Source organism: Anopheles funestus, chromosome 3RL, assembly GCF_943734845.2.
Source record: "Anopheles funestus chromosome 3RL, idAnoFuneDA-416_04, whole genome shotgun sequence".
NCBI classification, from domain to species: domain Eukaryota; kingdom Metazoa; phylum Arthropoda; class Insecta; order Diptera; family Culicidae; genus Anopheles; species Anopheles funestus.
In genome coordinates, this window is record NC_064599.1 from 24,846,070 (window position 1) to 24,867,315 (window position 21,246).

The 21,246-nt window shown below is 39.9% G+C and overlaps 2 protein-coding genes across 19 annotated transcripts in view; one reads left to right on the forward strand and one right to left on the reverse strand.

Annotated features, from left to right (window-relative positions):
- LOC125772065 (zwei Ig domain protein zig-8) overlaps nt 1–21,039 on the forward strand; it is a 235,959-nt gene extending 214,920 nt beyond the window's left edge. For all 7 annotated transcript variants that reach the window (XM_049443399.1, XM_049443406.1, XM_049443402.1 and 4 more), the window contains one exon: nt 19,791–21,039. In XM_049443399.1, the coding sequence (XP_049299356.1) occupies nt 19,791–19,927 (137 nt within the window). In that variant the 3' untranslated portion in view covers nt 19,928–21,039. The remainder of the gene's footprint in view (nt 1–19,790) is intronic.
- On the reverse strand, nt 3,823–18,451 carry LOC125772066 (27 kDa hemolymph protein-like). Of its 12 annotated transcripts, none has more exons than XM_049443420.1 (6): nt 18,223–18,451; nt 7,994–8,234; nt 4,499–4,662; nt 4,332–4,434; nt 4,159–4,270; nt 3,823–4,086 (listed from the first exon to the last, which is right to left on the reverse strand). In XM_049443420.1, the coding sequence occupies exons 1-6, from the start codon at nt 18,275–18,277 to the stop codon at nt 4,012–4,014; spliced, it is 750 nt and encodes a 249-aa protein (XP_049299377.1). In that variant the 5' UTR covers nt 18,278–18,451; the 3' UTR covers nt 3,823–4,011. The 12 variants fall into 12 exon arrangements, with proteins under 12 accessions (XP_049299377.1, XP_049299374.1, XP_049299365.1 ...); XM_049443417.1 differs by lacking the exon at nt 7,994–8,234 and adding an exon at nt 4,750–4,990 and having other exon boundaries at nt 18,223–18,433; XM_049443408.1 differs by lacking the exons at nt 4,159–4,270; nt 4,332–4,434; nt 4,499–4,662; nt 7,994–8,234 and adding exons at nt 17,257–17,377; nt 17,455–17,578; nt 17,640–17,803; nt 17,891–18,137 and having other exon boundaries at nt 18,223–18,384.
- Nucleotides 21,040–21,246: the final 207 nt, after the last annotated feature.

Below are 21,246 nucleotides of genomic sequence, written 5' to 3' on the forward strand. Positions count from 1 at the left end.
CCTAACAGCAAATAATCACCTTTCATTAGTGACGTGTTTGACGCCTAACAAGCCCGATTTTTTCACTTTATGAGCTATTCGGAGAATACTTTTATTGCGAACTGCAACTCGCACGAGTAAGTGTGGTTTTGATGAATATTTGGACGTTAATAGTTGCCATCATGCTGCTGTCCTGTGGTGAAACAATATTGGTTGGCGTACTACTTTTTTCTCATACATACATTTCATACTAAAAATTAAAGTTATTTGGTTGTGCTTTTCGAGTCTTAACTAAAAATTTATTTGTTAAATTTCTCTTTAAACATACTCATTTATTTTCAATTATTGCAAGATGACTGATTGCTATCGCTTCTATGCTTCAGATATTAATAAAAAAAAATTTCTTACGATGTTTAACCTATAAATCATTTCTTCAACGCTTTGTAAGCTAAGATTAATAAACGTTGCCACCGTTGAAAACTCCGCCCATCGTTCAGCAAAGAGATTCTCCACTCCAAAACTTTGTCCTGCTTCACAAACACGAAGTGTACAATTTTTCGCATGCTCATCTTCACAATCTTCAAGATTGTACCATTTCGCACCGGCAACCAAATCATCGACGCTTCTAGTTGACCTAATTTTAAGCTCAAAAAAAGGAAATGAAAAAAATCGAAACCCTTTTCTCCGTCGTTTCCTAAGCGACCAGTAAACCCCGTCCTGTTCGATCTCAAACCGTTAGGGACAATCTAAGAAATGTCGTTTCACATCGACGACAACGACCACCATCTGCCCGCGGGAGGTTTTTTAAATTGATGGCGGGCAACACACACACAACCTACCTTACGACAAAATTCCTTACCGGGCAAAGATTGGATGAAGTGCGTCCCGAAGCCGGTTCGAAAGCAGGCGGCAAAGAATCATCACATCAAAAATGGATTCATTTTCCACACGTCAAAAGGGTAGAGACAGAGAGAGCAAGAGAGACATACTTTAATGCAGAAAGGACCACGTTCCAAATGTGGGAACAGATTACGATACTCATCCCGTGTGTAATCAATCATTTGCTACAAACATTTCTGAGCTTGTCAATCGGTGTGCATAAAAAGATGGCATAAAAAAAAATAAAAAAGAATGGTGAACAAGCAAATGTACGGGGATGTGGAGCAAACTATGCAAAACGGGAAATGAGAAAGTGTGGAAAATATTTTCCTTTTGGGTCAAAATTAGTTTCTTGAATGGGCAAGAGATAGTAACAGTCAACTACATGCTTCATTTGGAACGATTTTTCACAGTAAATGGTATAGGGAAACTGTTGGAAATTTTCATTTCTTTTCGTTGACCCACCAACAAGCATGACAAATGTACTCAACCTAGTTCGATTATGTTCTCGTAGTTTTTTGCTATCGTTGAAAGAACATTGCTTGAAACGGTCCACTACGGTTCTTTGATATTTGCAAAGCAAAATAGATAATAGCTATCCGGGCGTAATCGTTTATCATTTTGAATATTTCTTTCAACACTACTATCCCTTAGCTAAAGGGTTCCTTCATCAAAATCTTCTCACAGCTGCCATCAGTTTTTGTAGTGCCATCGACGCTCGTACCTTCATCTTACGAAAGACAATGCGTCTGAATAGAGTGCACAAAATGAAGCTTTAAAAACGTGAAAAGTGACAACAAATGGAAGAGTTTTGTATACAAAAACAAGCAAAAACACACCAACGATGAGAAAGGGATGAAGATTCTTCACCGAAAGAAATCATGAATCACGATATATCTAAGACACGGGCTCACTTCTACCACAGCTCAAAAGGATATGACTCACTGGTTGAAAGCAGTCGAGTGATTGATTAGTGAGCATGTCGCCGGTTGCTCAATGTGCTATGGCCTTGGTACGAGAAACCTCCGCACATCGTTAGCATCGTTAGTGAACGAAGCAAATTTGAACATTGAAGACAGGCAGGCCGGTAGTCGATCCAACTTCCCGTACGGCCGAAGCCGAAGTGTGTTGTTCGAAGAAATGTATTTGCTCACATAATCACATGTTTATTTTTGCTGTTTTTCATTTTCTAAAACTTTGCTAGTTTTTTCGCTAGCGCTCAAGGAATGGCGCAACTTTCCCAACCGTGGAGTCTTCCCATGCCATCGTGCATGATGGAGCGATGTCGTATTGAAGCAGTTTACCCATTGACGAAGAAAAAAATCTCTCTAAATCTCGTTCTTCCACCAACACTGAATGTAGCATGTACAGAAACCCGGGAATAGCCCTCAGGACTGCCAATTCCGACACTACTGGCCGGGACGACGCGTCCGCTTTGCAACCGGTGACGAAACGAAGAAGTCATAAAGTATAATGGCGCATGTTTTGCGGAAGTTTTCAATATGCATTAGAAAGTTTTCATTTGAATTGCATCGTACATGCCATAGGCCATCATCACCATTCCGCTAGGGGAGCGCAAAAGGTTCACCATTTTCAAACACCAAACACCCGGACGATGTGCGAGACTTCACTTCTCCAAAAAAAAAAATCATCTTCGGATAGAAGTGTTAGAGTGAAGCTGGTATGCATCAAAACTTTAACACCAGTACGCTATTTCCCCGCTTAAGACACGATGCCCAGGGAACTTTTCTCTTCCCAAGCTGAGGAACTGATGGGAAGGATAGATCTCACAAAAATCGAGGAATGAAAGCTTTCATATTCTTCAAAACCGTTTTATAGTTTGAACTTGAGCAACTTTTCGGCAAGTACTATTGCCGCCGGTACCGAGCGCTTCTTGAGTATTGCACCCGGAACCATGGCCGCGCAGTCAGTCGTCTAAGTTTCGGGAGCACAAAACCATAGTTTGCCCAATAGGCTTTTGTCGATCGAATTCAGATTATAGGGAGTGAGGACTGAATTCACCGATAACGTAAAAGCTTAAATTTAGCATCACCGACCTCATCCGACCTCATCAGTAATGAGATGATTCCAAATCGACAAGCATCAAGATGCTTAGATGCGACCGGTTGAGTGGCATTCCATTATCCGCGGGTAAATGTATGCAAACTTTATCCAAAAAACCCTACCGGCAGAATGTTGCTTTTGTTTCCGGTTTGGCACTCTGGTATCCATTACATGTGCTTCGCATGCCACGCCTGGGAATGAAATGAAGTTCAAAGTTTAAAGTGCACATTGCGCTGAACGGAGCGTATGGGCAAAGGTTAGCAGCCGATGGAATTCTAGATGGTAGACATTTCTTGGTGAGCAAACTGTCACTTGCTGGGAGATTCAAATACCAGGCAAAAGTTGGCCGTTCGCTTCATTCAATTTCGTATCACTAACGTCTTCGTTTGTTCAGCGAATGCTTTCGAAATGTGTACGTTTGCTAATGCAAAGCATCAAGTTTTCAAGCACTACTCAGTAATAGAGTAGCATTAAGGCTTCAAGTTAAATGGTGCATTTGTGAAATGTCTCTGGATGATATGAACATTTAAAATTATCAACGAAGTTAAAATTTATATCGCAAACTTCAATTAATCTATGAGGTTTATGATTGTAGCTTTAAAATGTTAGAAATGTTGATACTTTTTTGTCGATTAGTAAACCAGCCTGTACTGTAATTTAGAAATTTTCATAAATTTAGTGTATTACGAAATTTGTAGTCTCCATTACGCATTCTTCTTTTGAGGCACACTACATCCTCAAAAAATGTCCTGACCGGTAATTTCTTGCTTTCCTTGACTTACAATGACTCTGCAATGTACTCCAGTACGTTAAATTAGCTAAACAGAGAATGTCGACTAAGTCGACACAAGGTTGTAATTATTCGGCTGTGTATTGTTGAAAACAAAAAAAGAAAAACAATTCAATGCTAGAAAGCTTTTATTAAATTTTTATTAAAACCAAAATGAAAACCACAATAAGCAACCAATTAGGACAACAACAAACACATAAACACCTTATGTAAACATCAACATGTTCAACATTACATCTGCTAAACAGATGTCACGACTTTCATTACGTAAGGAAATATGAATCACCGCATCGTTCCAATTACTTTTCCGAAGTATTTTCGATACAGTAAACCATCGCTACAAGTCCCACTTTGAGTTTTTCAATTTCCATGTACTGTAAAAACAAAAGATATGAGGATTTTTTGAGTATGAAGATTGAACATAACTTAAATAAGATGTTGCTTACATTACGGCACGGTGTCATGCGGAATAGCGTATTTTGGAACAGGTCGTACACGCTGATGAGTTCCGGTAACTTCACCTTATCCTGCAAACACTGTCGGAAGCCGGGGAGTTGACTGGGGAAGAAAGTGACATAACATTAGACATTCTACCCCTTGGTTTTGGGGTCAGACTTACGGGCACTGGTCGCGCGTCATGCTTCCGTTCAGGAAGGTAAGACACTCGTCAAAACTGTCGGAAACCTTTGCGAAGCATTCCGTGTATTTTGGCTCATTAAACTCTGCAAAATGTGTTAATAGACTTATGCAAAGTTACCAGACCACTATTCAACTACAAAAACTTACGGAACAAAATCTCGCCATCATTCTTGCACACTTGTTCCACTGCATGGAGCAGTGTAAAGGCATATTTCTTCATAATTGTAAAGTCATCCTCCTCCATACATGGCCGCAAATCGTTTGCCAACTTATCGGAACATTTGTATGCCGTTCGCAGCTGTGGACAGTAGCTATTTCAACGCAAAATGGACACAATAAAACGAAGACTCATACGATTGCAATTCGATTCTGCACCTTCAAGAATGCGGAATTTTTACCGAGGGAAGAACGTCGTACGGGTCTCGTTCGAGAGTGTTTTCGCCTCCAACATAAATCCTTGCAGATCGATGGCGGCAACACTACAATTCGTCGCACTACGGAAGGACTCCATTAACTCAAGAAAAGCTGCATCGGATCCACTATTGTTGCGACACGTCTCCTGCAGTTCTTTCACGTCTGTTTCACCCGATTCCTCCGAGGAGGAATCAGCAGCCTTATCCATTGGTGAAGCAATTGTAACTACGTTCGATACGATAATTTGCAGTTACCATTAGTCTCAAATTTTTGGGTAAACTTTTGTATGTAAAGCGAACTTTATACTACCTGCACAAAGCGCCACAACGCTCAACAGCAAGATGGTTGTTCTGATTTTCATCATTATTTCAACGGGTATCACCCGGTACAATTGTATGTCCACTTCACTGCACTGTTCGACACGGAATGATCGTACTCAATCGTATCGAAGACACCCGAAGACGAGTATTTATACTGTTTATATGGCAGGCACTATGCTACAGCTGCCTCATTTATAACCAGTATGAATAAACGGTGGCAATTCCTACGAACATCTATCTCCAAGCAATTCTAGAGAAAGTTGATTTCTCGCAATCAATTAACAGTGATTCATGAAATAATATTCGATTATACTAACAGTCTAGTACGGTTGTTTAGTTTGTTTTCACAACTTTGTCTAGTTCCAAGAATTGTTTGTGTTGTAAATTAAATTTATGTCGGCGATGACAAAACAGTTTCTGTAATCTAGTGTTAGATGCAAATGGAGTTTTTAAGATTATTAGTGAGCCGTTGGGTCTAATTTTTTTAAGCGTAACGACCTACTAGCTAGTACCGGCCATAGCTGATCTGGTACATTCAATTTCATCACTAAGGGGTCAGTCTTTGCTATGAGGAGGCAGTCCAACTGAGATTTGGTACATGTCGTGTCATGAGATATACCAACGCTATCCATCATTGTAATCGGGACGGTCTACATATAATAGATATTGGTATCTATACATACTTACAGTAAATTTGAACTTTTTATTTTTGCTTATTTTATTTTATTCACTTAAGTTTTGTACTACAAAATTAAGCAACTGTCAAAAATCAAGATCCACTTTTCTTCGATCCCTTATTTATGAGGTACCTTTTATCTCGGGACCTAGGTACTTGTAACCGTGGTATAAAAATCAACTTCAGATGCTAGCACCTGACAAAATTTCGTGATTTTTGCAACTGGATCGCTATTATAATATCTGGTAATAGCCCGATTCGAAAATCCGTTTTTGCGATCTATTCTCGGATGGTCTTTAACTTATCTGTTCTTTCTTGTTGTTGTGGAGGCCTGACTCAACAAGCGAAATCAATAGTTGGACGTACTGACGTACAATACAAAGTTATTAAACAGAAAGTGCAGTACACTTCTTTACCAATGTTTCAAAAAACGCAAAAAAGATCACTTGAAAACTTCTTGAAGTAGTTGTTAAGAAATTCAATCAAATTAGTTGCTATACAGCGTTTTGCTAAGAAACTGTGATGATTGGGAGATAAAAATTGATAAGGGATCATTGAAATATTACGTCACCCTAGTCGGGGAGGAGGTTTCAACTTAACATATAGTACTTATGTAACATTTAGTAAGATACATAAAAATTCTTTTCTAATATTGCATGAATGAAAAATGATAACTTTCCTGGTGCGCATAGTTTATCAGGCAACTTGTAAGAATTATTACGTAAACAGTCAGTTGATCTCCTAGGCCTTGTTTGAAAATTCAATTGTTCAGTATTCAATATTCAGCGCAAACATCGTAATGCTTTTTGTGTGCGTCATATATCACTTATCTAACATGTAAAAAAATTATTTTGTTTAGACAAAGGTTACATTGTCTAACTGAAGCCTTGCGGAAAATGCTGCCGAACGAAACATCAAGATCACAATTTAGTCAGCGAGAATAAGTGCAAGTAACTATTTTGAAACTGATGAAAAAAATGTAAATGACAAGCAGTGGCCGTCTCGTCCATCGGAGTTCCTATGAAATGTTTTATGACAAACCCTCTCCTCACCTCTTGAAATGAGCGCAATGTCCATGAAAGAACTTTCCCTAATTCCAGGGGCTTTTAAGGTTATTACTTGGACCTACAAAAAATGTACCATCGACCCCATCGTTTCATCTCAATTTATTTATCCATCTTCATGGCGTCTAGTTAATGTTACACAACTGTGTATTTTTGGGAAAATTAAACAAGTCTTTTCTTACGCGTGTTGAATGCTAGAATACATTCTAGCACTTATTATACTTTTGTTACTTTTATTTAAAAAAATATCAAATTAAGATAAGCAACCAATTAGAACAACCACAAAAATTACATTTTTAAACACAAACATGTTCAACATTACTTCTACTAATCAGATATCACGACTTTCATTGCATAAAGAAATATGAATTAAATCACCATATCATTCTATTTGCTTTTTCCAAAGCACTTTCACTACAGTAAAACATCGTCGATAGTCCTACTTTGAGTTTTAGAATGTCCACGTACTGTAAAAGGAAAAGAATGTAGATTTTGTTTCTGATGATGTTCACATTACGTTAACAAGATGTTACTTACATTATGGCACGGTGTCATGCGGAATAGCGTATTTTGGAACAGGTCGTACACGCTGATTAGGTCTGGTAAATTCGACTTATCCTGCCAACACTTTTGGAAATCGGAGAGTTGACTGGGGAAACTAGAAAGGAAGTGACATAACATTAGACATTCTTCTTCAAAAAACAATATCCCGGGATTTTGAGTCACACTTGCCTGCACTGGTCGCGCGTCATGTGCGACATTTCCCAATCGTCCGTTCCGTTGAGGAAGGTAAGACACTCGTCAAAACTGTCGGAAACCTTTTTGAAGCATTCCGTGTATTTCTGTTCATCAAACTCTGCAGAGTATTTTGAAATCGTTATGCAAAGCTACTGAACCAATATTCAATTACAACTTACTGAACAAAATCTCGCCATCATTCCTGCACCTCAGTTCCAATTCAGCAGGCAGCATACTGAATAGTGCCTTCACGGTGGTAAAGACATCCTCCTCCATACATGGCCGCAAATCGTTTAACAAATTTTCGGTACATTTGTATGCCATTCGCAACTGTGGACAGTAGCTATTCCAATGGAAAATGGACACAATAAAAAGAGGACTCATTCTTTTACAATTCAGTTTTACACCTTCAAGAATGCGGAATTCTTACCGAGGGAAGAACGTCGTACGGGTCTCGTTTGAGAGTGTTTTCGCCTCCGACATAAATCCTTCCATATCGATTGCGGCAACACTGCAATTCGTCGCACTATGGAAGGACTCCACCAACTCAAGAAAAGCTGCATCGGATCCACTATTGTTGCGACACGTCTCCTGCAGTTTTTTCATTTTTATTTTACTAGTTTCTTCCGAGGAGGAATCAGCAGCCTTATCAATCGGTGAAGCAGTTGTAGCTACGTTCGAAACGATAATTTGCAGTTACCATCATCATCAAATTTGAGTAAACTTTTCTATGAGGTTGAGCTTAGTAATACCTGCACAAAGCGCCACAACGCTCAACAACAAGATGTTTGTTCTGATTTTCATCATTATTTCAACGGGAATCACTACGTACAATTGGACGTCCTCTTCACACCACTATTCGACACGGAATGATCTAACTCGTTCGGAATGATCGTACGTAACAAAAGTTTATAGATAATGCGATCAGATAATGCGATAGATAATGCTTATCATCTGGCTTTTCTTTACCATGATGTTAATGTTTGTTTGACAATTCCAACAAAAATATTTCTCCAAACGGTTAAACAGTTATAAAGAAAGTTGATTGCGCGGAATAATTTAATAGGGATTCATGGAAAAACGTTCGATTATGCTTAAAGTCTACTGCGCTTGTTTTCACAACTTTGTCTAGTTCCGAGAATTGTTTGTGTTGTACATTAAATGTACAGTCATACGGCCTGGCCGTCCTTATTGAAATAAAAACAAAACATTAAATGTATGATGGCGATGAACAACGCTGTAATCTAGTGTTAGATGCATAGGGAGTTATTATGATTATTAGCAAGCCGTTGGGTCTAATTTTTTTTGTCTAAGCGTAACGATCTACCAGCTAATACCGGCCATAGCTGATTTAGCAGATTCAATTTTACAATTTAGCAGTCAGTCTTTGCTATGTGGAAACAGTCCAACTGAGATTTGAAGTCTGGATAAGGACGCAGATCGCATGGTCGCTTGTCGACTGACGACAGATCTTTCAAATGTCTGCGCTATCAACTATTGATGGTAGTTTAGAGGACTACCATGGTTGCGACGGGTAACGGGGATTCCGGAGAGGGAGCCTGAGAAATGGCTACCACATCCAAGGAAGGCAGCAGGCGCGTAAATTACCCAATCCCAGTACGGGGAGGTAGTGTCGAGAAATAACAATATGGACCTCTCTAACGATGGTACCGGTCCTGTCATGAGAGATACCAACGATAATAGATATTGGTATATTCCAGAATAAAAGTTCTTCATTTTTTGAGGCTCTACATCCTCGGCTATATCTCGCATATCTTGAATTTCCGTGTATGTCGAATCTAGGTGCAATTGCGTTTCAAATTGATAGATATGGAATAAACTTTCTTTTCTGCTGCATTACAATTTCGCTTAATAAACGTTTTCTAAAAGCAATCATTATCAAAAATAGTTGAAAACGCATTGAACAAGTAGAGATTATCAATTAAATTTTAACTTATTTACTTTCATTTTGTGTTACAAAATTACACAGCTGTCAAGTATTTAAATCCACTTTTCTTCGTTTCTTGATGTAAGTGGTACCTTGTATATCGGGTACTAGGTATTTGTAACCGTGGTATAAAAATCAACCTCAGATCAACGCTAGTGCGTGACAAAATTTCGTCATTTGTGCAACTGGATCGCTATTATAATATCTGGTAATAGCCCGATTCGACCATAATAAACGATAAAAAAACCCGTTTTTGCGATCTATTCTCGGATGGTCTTTAACTTATCTGTTCTTTCTTGTTGTTGTGGAGGCCTGACTCAACAAGCGAAATCAATAGTTGGACGCACTGACGAAAGATACAAGGTTATTAAACAAAAAGTCCAATACATTTCTTTAGCATTGTTCCAAAAATCACACAAAGGATCATTTATAAACGTCTTTTTAACCAAAAACTATGAGACCAATCTGCTAGATCTTTGAGTACTCTATATTTCCAGATCCAAAAGCAAGATCTGGTTAATTTTATCGAAGCGGATGTTTTCTGACCTATAGCACGGAACCCTTTCTAATTTAGCAAAGCTTTCAAATCCCACGATAGTTGACAATATTGCTTTTGCTGAAGATTTCCAAATAAATTGAAAAGCTTTTCAGTGGCAGCGGTTTATAGTAAAGGGAAGTTAGGACAGGAATAGGAGCATCTTTACAGTTTTATTTATTACAGCGCTGAGAATGTGCTCCGGCAAAGCAAAAGAATTCTTCTCCTCATTGAATGCAGATGCGATGTCCGATTAAGTGAATGTTGGCAACGGTACATCCATAGATTCTCGCAGGTCTTTGATGGCAGTTTCGTCGCCCGAGTAAGACCGATCGTTCAGTCGCATTTTAATCGAGTATTGTTTAAGGTGCTCCGGCGTTGTAGGGTGTAGAACCGCTGATCTAATTTGACACACACTAGTCCTCTAGTTCCATTCGGACCGTGGTACTCAGGACTGATTTTTCTATATATTCAAGATCGAGCGACTTCGTCTGTTAATCCATTATCTCTGCCTTTCCGGCAGACACATCAACGCCATCGTTTCATCTCAATTTATTTATCCGTAGCGAGATAGACCGGATGGGGTCCAGTACTGTCGTTTAAGAATGATGCCGCTATGATCTACACAACCAGGTCACCATCTTCATGATAGTTGATGTCTAGACTCTAGGCGATAAATTTAATGTCGACTTAGTCGACATAGGGCCTAGCATATCAATTGTGTAATATTGGAAAAATTAAACAGTTCTTTTCTTACACGTGTTGAATGCTTGAATACATTCTAGCACTTATTACGCTTTTGTTACTTTTATTTAAAAAAATATCAAATTCACAAAAATTACATTTTTAAACACAAACATGTTCAACATTACTTCTACTAATCAGATGTCACGACTTTCATTGCGTAAAGAAATATGAATTAAATCACCGCATCGTTCCAATTACTTTTACAAAACATTTTGAATACAGTGAACCAACGTCACAAGTCCCATTTTGAGTTTTTCAATGTCCACGTACTGTAAAAACGAAAGATATGAGGATTTTTTTAAAATTACTAAGATTTAACATTACGTTAACAAGATGTTACTTACATAACGGCACGGTGTCATGCGGAATAGCGTTGAATTCAACAGGTTGTACACGCTGATGAATTCCGGTAACTTCACCTTATCCTCCAAACACTGTCGGAAGCCGGGGAGTTGGCTGGGGAAGAAATTGACATAACATTAGACATTCTACCTTAAAAGACACCATCCCCTTGGTTTTTTGGGGTCAGACTTACGGGCACTGGTCGCGCGTCATGCTTCCGTTCAGGAAGGTAAGACACTCGTCAAAACTGTCGGAAACCTTTGCGAAGCATTCCGTGTATTTTGGCTCATTAAACTCTGAAGAATATTTTGAAAGCTTTATGCAAAGTTAATTAAAAACTTTTAAACTACAAAAACTTACGGAACAAAATCTCGCCATCATTATTGCACACTTGTTCCACTGCATAGGGCAGTCTATAGCCGATTCTCTTAACTAAGGTAAAGTCATCCTCCTCCATACATGGCCGCAAATCTTTCACAAACTTATTGGAACATTTGTAGGCCATTCGCAACTGTGGACAGTAGCTATTCCATTCGAAATTGAACATAATAAAATGAGGACCCATTCTTTTACAATTCAGTTTTACACCTTCAAGAATGCGGAATTCTTACCGAGGGAAGAACGTCGTACGGGTCTCGTTTGAGAGTGTTTTCGCCTCCGACATAAATCCTTCCATATCGATTACGGCAACACTGCAATTCGTCGCACTACGGAAGGACTCCATCAACTCAAGAAAAGCTGCATCGGATCCACTATTGTTGCGACACGTCTCCTGCAGTTTTTTCACGTATGTTTCACCCGATTCCTCCGAGGAGGAATCAGCAGCCTTATCCACCGGTGAAGCAATTGTAACTATGTTCGAAACGATAGATGGCAGTTACCATCAGCATTAAATTTGAGTAAACTTTTGTATGAAAGCGAACTTTATATTACCTGCACAAAGCGCCACAACGCTCAACAGCAAAATGTTTGTTCTGATTTTCATCATCATTTCAACAGAAATCACTACGTACAATTGTACGTCCACTTCACTGCACTGTTCGACACGGAATGATCGTACTCAATCGAAGACACCCAAAGACACTGTTAAGATGCCAGGAACTAAGTTACACCTGCCTCATTTATAACCCGTCTGAATCCATTTTTCCAACGAATATCTATCTTCAAACAATTCTAGAGAAAGTAAATTTCCCGGAATCATTTAATCGTGATTCATGGAATTATGTTCGATTAAACTAACAGTCTAGTGTGCTTGTTTTGTTTGTTTTCACAACTTTGTCTAGTTCGAAGAATTGTTTGTGTTGTACATTAAGTTTATGATGGCGATGAAAAACAGCTTCTGTAATCTAGTGATGCAAATGGAGTTTTTAAGATTATTAGTGAGCAGTTGGGTCTTTGTTTTTTTCTAAGCCTAGCATCTCACCAGCTAATACCGGTCTTAACTGGTCTAGTATATTCAATTTTTCCAATCTTAGATCGTTTTTTACTACGTGAAAACAGCCCAACTGAGTTTTGGTTCCGATCCTGTTATGTAAGGCAGCAACGCTATCCACCTTTGACATCGGGTCTGTCTGAATTGCCACTAAAAGGTATTGGTACAACCAGAATAAAAAATTATCATTATTGAAGCTTTCCATGCTTGGCTACATGCAATAGCTATCCGCTATCAGCATGTTTCGAATTCGCGCGTCAACTTTCTTATCTGCTCATAATACTTTCAGCTTTTTAAACAGCTTTTCTAAAAGAAATTGTTACCAAAAATGGTTCGATAAAACATATCATTGAGTAAGTAGACAATATCAACTAAATGTTAACTCTTTAATTTAAATTTTGTGCTACAAAATTACGAAGCTGTTTATTATTTAACTCCTTTTTACTGCTAATCCGAATGTAGGCACGCGGATCGCAATAAAAAATGCGGTTTTCGTAGTTTTAGCTTTATTTAACAAAACTTCAAAAAAAGGGTTCGCCTTGGCTCTGTTCGCTCCCGTGTCCCCAGCTGTACTGCACGCATATTTAGCCGCGCTCGGCTACGCACTCTGAGTGCCACGCATCTTTAATCCGGGTCATCGGATCTTTCCTACTTTTCGCCCCATTCCAGGGTTTACCTTATCGAGTTCTAACACCGAATATAAGAGTTACCCTATATCTCGCGAACTACATGTAACTGTCATATAGAAATCAATGTCAAATGCTAGTGCGTAATAAAATTCCACCATTTGTACAATTGGAGCAACCAATTGTCCGAGCTAACTGAATCTAGATTGTTTCCTGCTCACCTGGGGTTGGCGTAACTTAATCAAGAAACTACAGGAACACAGGAACGAGTTGCTGTGAACAATGATCGGTCCAATGAACGTTTCTTCTGCGGACCACTTCTACTGAAGCCACAAGTGATCCACGGACCATAGGTTAGGAACCACTGATCTACACTACCAGGCCACCTTCATTTTTCTTCTTCTTTCTTGGCCTACTCATGGTCGAGCACGTCGCGAAGATATGGCCAGAGCGCCAATCCGTTTCCAGGAAAGTCGGTCCCGAGCTACAGTGCAGTGGGGCATGAGTCCGACATCCTCATCACGTACCCCAGCTATCGTATCCTTCCGGCTATGAGAACCGTCACCCCGTCGCTAAAAGCTTAGCAATTGTCGCGTTTGCGAACGCGATTCAGAATAATTTTGCAATACGCCAATTAAAAAAAATTGCAAAAAGTCGCAATACGTGTATTTTTTGCGAAAAACCACTATTCGAAGCGCGATTTGACGCCATAACAGTATTCTGTAATAACAAGGTAAACATGGCAATAACAAGGTAAACAAATACAAATTAAAAAATTAAATCGGTTGAGAGTCATTAAATATTGTAAAATTAAAAAAAAATCCAATGTTATTTATTTATGAAAAGTACTTACGTGTTGTATATAATTATTGTGAATGTCAATATTATTTTTAAAAATCCCATATCGTGGTCAAATGTATGGCTGCATTGTTTATGAATTTATTACTAGTATGTTGGCCATCTTGCTAGATAAATCTAGCCCGCTACATACAGGTGTCCGATCTGTTTTGGAAGCTGTGTTGGAATCGTGGTTATGATTACCTGAGAATTGATGGTACGGTGACGGTCATGAAATGAGAAAAAAAGCCGGACAAGTTCGATTACATGGATTCGAAGATTTTTACCTTTATGCTAATCAAAGCTGCTTCTAATTGGTGCTATCCGACTCCTAAAATTCGATTGTATTTTGCCCGGTGTATGACGTGGTATTCAAAAACATCTTCGTTCACCTATTTATCTTGTTACAATGTCATCTGGCTAACGGAAAAATTATGACAAGATTTTCCAGCGTCAAACATATAAGAAAACAAAACGGGCAAATCTGCGGTACTGTTAGCAGCATCCGTTGTTTGTATAACAGGAGTTAGCAACATCCAGCGACGAGCTTTCTTGATGGTCCGTTGTTTTGAAACATCGCCAATACGTTTAAATAAATTACCTTTCTCATCGTCTTCATCAAAACATTAAATTTAGTACGAATTATAATTTTCTTTGTTTAAACTAATTTAATTTAGTTCAAAGTTAATTTCCCGATACCGGTTCGATTAAAAACATAAATAAACCTTGCATGAAAAGGTCAAGTCGCGCCAGAATCGCAATTTTTTTTTGGAAAACTGTGCTACGTTTGTCGCTTTCGCAAACGCGACAATTGCTAAGCATTAAAGACGGGGTCAGGATATGTAAAATGCCAAACAGCTCAGCTATCTCGAGGTTTATTCTCCTTTTCGCACGCCCTGCACGCACACACCGCCAAAGATAGTCCTTAGCAACCGCCGTTCGAAAATGATGAGCGCATTGGCGTCCTCCATTACCATAGTTCAGGACTCGTACTAGAGAACTGTAGTCTTCTGGATCGCAGGAGTTTGTGGAGCCCGTAGTAGGTACGATTTTCCTGAACAACGAATCTTCGAATTTCGCTGCTCTTGTTGTTGGTGTCAGAACCTCAGACAAGCAGGTACTTTGTTTTCGTCTCATTGATCCTCAATCCAATTCTGTTGGCCTCGCGTTTCAGTCGGGTGTACGCGTCGCACACCGCCGCCGCACATATCCGTCCGATGATGTCGATGTCATCCGCGAAGCCGAGAAATTGGAGAGAACGGATGCAAATCGTGCCCCGGATGTCGAAGCCCGCGCTTCGCATGACATCTTCCAGAGCGATGTTAAATAGCAAACAGGAGTGTCCGTCCCTTTGCCTCAGACCGCGGTGAGGCACTCTCACTCTCACCTTGCACTGCACCCCATCCATCGTGGCCTTCAACAGCCGTACCAGCTTCCCTGGAAATCCGTACTGCTGCATGGTGTTCCATACTTCGGTCCGATCTATAGTACCGTAGGCTGCCTTAAAGTCAATGAACAGGTGGTGGGTAGGGATCTGATGCTCTCGACACTTCTGGAGGATCTGCCGTAGAGTAAAGATTTGGTCGGCGGTCGATTTGCCTCCAACAAATCCAGCTTGGTAGCTTCCGACGAAATCTGTGGCAAGGGGCGCAAGTCTGCAGAAGATTATGCGGGACAAGATCTTGTAGGCAGCATTCAGGACTGTGATGGCTCGGAAGTTAGCACAGTCCAGTCTGACGCCCTTTTTGTACACTGGGTGTATGACACCCAGCTTCTAGTCGTCCGTTAGTTCTTCCTGGTACCAAATCCTTACAATCAGCCGATACAAAATCGCGGCAAGCCTCTCCGGGTCCATCTTGAACAGCTCTGCCATCAGACCATCGCTGCCAGCTGACTTGTTACGTTTCAGCTGTTTGGTCTCTCCTGCATCTGCTCCATTCAGGTGTCGAAGTAATTCCATTCAGGTTCGAAGGTGTCGACAAAATATCTTCCCCGTGCCAAATTAAACATCTTGTAGAACTTACGAGTTTCCGATAATATCCGAGAAGAGCCTTCCATCGATGAAAACGTGGTTAATCTGGGAATATATCTGCTGTGATCTCCTATATCCTATATCTGCAGGTGTAGCTGAAGCGGGGTGCGTGCTGGAAGAAGGTGCTGCGAATGTTCATGTGCTTGGAGGAGGTGAAGTTTATTAGGCGAAACCCATTGTCGTTCGTCAACTATTGGGCGTTGACACTTCCTATCCTAGGTTTTTATGCCTCCTCCCGTCCGACCTGAGAGTTAAAGTCTCCTATGACGATCTTAACGTCGTGTTGTGGGCAGCGGTCGTATTCCCTCTCCAACTGCGTACAAAATATCTTCTTATCGTCATCGGCGCGGTGTCATCGATGGTCATCGGTACCATCGGTTCCAAGGTGCGGACTATGCACATTAATAATGCTCAGGTAGAACAACCTTCCACGAACACTCAACCTGCATATCCGTTCGTTTCGACCACCATCCGACCAGTCGAAGATTACGTCTAGTAAATGTCTAGACTATAAAGTTAATGTCTACTCAGCCAACCTAAGGCATACGTTAAATGCTAGAATTTAAGTTTTTTACATTTATTAAAAAATTAAATTAAATCGAGATAAGCAACATATTATTATAACAACACAATAAAAACATTTTGCAGTAACAAAAACATTTCAAATCACTTCTATTCAGCAGATGTCACGACCTTCATTACGTAGGAAAGTATTGATTAAATCACATTATCGTGCTTCATTCAAAAACAATACCAACATTTCACACAAACACGCAATCATTTGACTGAACTGACATTGGCACACATATTACCCATTTCAAGATGAGGGTCACGGTCAAAGGTGATGCTGATAATCTTTAGCCGCTACTATTTGCGCACTACATCACCGAATCTCATGCAATTTTTTGTTTTGTGTTTTTGTAAAGATAATGCTGTTTTATTGCACAACACAATTACAATTGGAAAGCACTGAGACTACAGTATAACAACGTAGAAAGGCCCACCTAAATCGAGACGAGAGTTCAAGATAGATCCCATGATGATCCACATACCGCACTAGACTTCGTTGAGTTCGTTGTTATCAATCTCCTTGACTTTTTCAATGTCCACGTACTGTAATAGGGAAAGAATGTAGATTTTTGTTGTTGCAAATATTGATCTTTAACGGAACAAAACTTATCAGACGTTACTTACATTACGGCACGGTGTCATGCGGAACAGCGTATTGTGGAACAGGTCGTACACGTTGATTAGGTCCGGTGCCTTACAGATGTTCATCTTATCTTGCAAACACTGTCGGAAACCGGAGAGTTGGCTGGCGAAGAAATTGACATAACGTTAAACATTCTTCTTCAAAAAGCACCATCCTTGGGGTTTTGGGGTCACACTTACCTGCACTGGTCGCGTGTCATGCTCGAGATATCCCAATCATCCGTTCCGTTCAGGAAGGTAAGACACTCGTCAAAACTGTCGGAAACCTTTTCGAAGCATTCCGTGTACTTTGGCTCATCAAACTCTGCAGAGTATTTTGAAAGCATTATGCATAGCTACTGAACCACTATTCAACTACAACTTACTGAACAAAATTTCGCCATCATTCTTGCACATCAGCTCCACTGCATCGGGCAGTATACCGGCGAGTGCCTTCACGATGGTAAAGTCATCCTCCTCCAGACATGGCCGAAAATCGTTCACCAACTTATCGATACAATTGTATGCCGTTCGCAGCTGTGGGCAGTAGCTATTGCAATGGAAAATGGACACAATAAAAAGAGGACTCATTCGTTTTTAATTCGATTTTACACCTTCAAGAAAGCGGAATTCTTACCGAGGGAAGAACGTCGTACGGGTCTCGTTTGAGAGTGCATCCACCTCTGACATTAATCCTTCTAGATCGATGGCGGCTACGGTGCACATCATCGTACTCTGGAAGGACTCCATCAACTCAAGAAAAGCTGCATCGGATCCACTATTGTTGCGGCACAGTTCCTGCAGTTCTTTCACGAATTCGCCTGCTTCGCCCGATTCTTCCGAGGAAGAATCAGCCGCTTTACCAAGCGGTGAAGCAATTGTAACTACGTTCGATACGATAGTTTACACAGTTACCATTAGTCTCAAATTTTTGGGTAAACTTTTGTATGAAAGCGAACTTTATACTACCTGCACAAAGCGCCACAACGCCCAACAGCAAGATGTTTGTTCTGATTTTCATCATTATTTCAACGGCAATCACTACGTAAAATTGTATGTCCACTTCACTGCACTGTTCGACACGGAATGATCTTACTTAATCAGGATCGAAGACACCCAAAGCCAAGTATGTGAACTGATAAGCTGCCAGGCACACGCTACAGTTGCCTCATTTATAGCGGGTTTGAGTAAACGGTGGTAGATAATGCCAATCATCGATCTTATCATTATGTATTAAGCGTATAATGTTTGTTGACAATTCCAACAAAATTCTGACTCAAAATCGCTAAACAGCAGATTTCTCGCACTCATTTAGCAATGGAATAATGTTCTTTGAGTTTAGGGCGCGTGTTTCATTTGTTTTCGCAACTTTACCTAGTTGCATGAATTATTTGTGTAATAAATAAAGTGCATGATGCGAAATAAAAAAGAATTCTGTAATCCAGAACTAAATGCATTCTGAAGATTATTAGTGAGCTGTTCGGCGTCATTCTTCTGTTTCTCTTTTCTTGGCCTTATGACCTAACTGCACCAAACTTTTTTCTTGGCTGGAAAAAACTGGACGGGATTTTCTGTAGGTCTTTTCTTTCTTTTCTGATGATATTGACTTACTCTTGACCTATATGTTGACTTATCTTTATGTGTTGATCTTGACTTACAGTCGTAGTTCAATGATCAAGTTTGAAATAACTTTACAGAAATTCAGTTATTCGATACTTTGCAATAAAGTATTTTTTTTAATAAACCAACACAAGAACCAGTTTTAAAAGAACATTTTTTAATATTCAAATGCGTTTTCCTTCAAATTTTCCAAAATACCCAACATGTTTCGAAAACTTGTGATACGATTGGCTTGATATTTTCATCGCGTATTATTTAGGGTCATGGAAGTGGTAACGACGTCAATCCCCCCCCGACACATTTGACCTCAAATTCAATCCGGATCGTAATCAGTACTGACTATTCTACTTTTTCACGAATGCGCGCCGTCTTCTAGCAATCGATTATCCTGGATATTCTGGTGAACGAATCAACGCTAACGTTTCTTCTCGGTTTGAGCATACGACGTATCCTCTGTTTGGACGATTGGCTAGGAGTAAATGATGTCTAACTATTTAACCAGTGTTTCCTATAAGGATCTGTCGCATGATTTTGTTTATTCAGGTGCAATAGCCAAAAAGATCGGTATGCTGGCTGGACTTGGGTGTGAACAACATTGATAAAAGTACTAACTCAGGGCTTAGTATACCCTTGTGTAGCCACATTGGATTAGGGCCATTTTAATTTTGTTTATGTACATTCTTTATACGTATTTTTTATATTCTTATTAGTTTATATTGATTTCATATTTAATATGTTGATATTGGTGTTTAATATAATATCAAATTTTCTTAAGTATTTCAAAAATGAAAGTTGACTTTTGTAGCTAAGATAACATTTAAAATCTTTTTCAGCTTGGAGCATATGTGTGTTGTGATAACACTAACATAAATATATTTCATTAAATTACAATCAAAATTTCCCTTTTCTGTTTGCAGGTGACAACACGGCCGCCATTTCGCGCCGAAAAACGAGCGGAGCCGCCGCAACGTCACAGCTGTCCGCCATCCTGTTCGAGTGCTTGTTCTTCCCGAGCGTGATACTATCCTATCTGCTAAAGTCAAGCTACGCCTAATGGATGGAGACACCTACCGTGGTTGTACGTCGGTGCAGAAGGGCCTAACGTGTTCCGGGAGTGGAGTTAGTAAAATGTGGGCCATAGCGCAATACAGGTTGATGCCGTGGACGAAAACATACGCGATTAGCGAAGACATTTAAATACCTTTTCTTTTCGTTTAAACTAACTGCGAACAAGCAACTTCCAAGAAGTGTTAATGAAGCGTACACTAATCGAGAAGGAACGACGAATGATCGAGCGGCGTTTGTAAGAAGTAAAAGCTGCTTCTTTTTGAGTAAAGAAACATTTAAAGAAACCATCTCAAATGGAAACAATAGACACTCTTCGGACGAAAAGGAGCGTCTGCCCTGTAAATAGGTAGGAAACTTTTCCTTTTTGTTTTCATGTTTTATCTTAATTAATCTTTTTTAACCCACACTTACTCCCGAGCTGGTGGACCGGAATCGGATTTAACCCGTTGCACAAGAATCGTTCGATTGCTTTGTGGCCGGAATAAAATAAAAGGGAACGTTTTTCTTCCCCTCTTTCTTTTACCAATCATCATCCGGTGCAGTTTGCGTACGCGGCAAGCCATTAAATAAATTAACTCACGGAATATGAAACAAGCAATATGAAGCCGCCGAAAAGTGTATGCAAAAAGGAATGTACGCACAGAGCGAATCATGAAAAAAAAACCTCCACTGCCCTCTCCCATTGTGTGCGTGTGTGTGGATCCACATCGAACAAAATGACGGGTGAAAAGTTTGGCGAAAATGCAGCATAAAATAAACCTCCCAACTCACCCCACCCCGCGATGGTCATGTGTAAATAAATCGAGAGCTTAAAAATTAAAATGAATAGCAAAAGGGTTCACCTCGTGCTGCGAAACACTATCGAAGCATAGAGCACGTGAGGTTGAGAAAGAGTTTCCGAATGCGTACATCATGCGTGGGTATGCGTGGAAAAAAAACATGGTGCATGATGGCGGGTTTGCATGCATTGTTAAAATGCAATACTATTGTGAAATGAATTAATCAAACATGACTTGTGCCACCGGAATCGATGGTGCATGATGCGTTTGTGTTGCTGGAAGGAACAATGCGAGAAATCTGTTGGAAATCCCTCCCTTCCCCCCCCCCCCCCGCCCCCCAAACCACACCCACACTGGTGGAATGGACCCTCAACAGGATGGTAAAACGAGAAAGTAAAACCGAAACGAAAAGCAAATGAACCGGCACAATATATCTGGGCAGTGAAATGATCCTCCCCCCCTTTTTCCAGGGGATGAAAACACACCGCACACAACTAAAGAAAAAAATGTGACAAATACAACAACA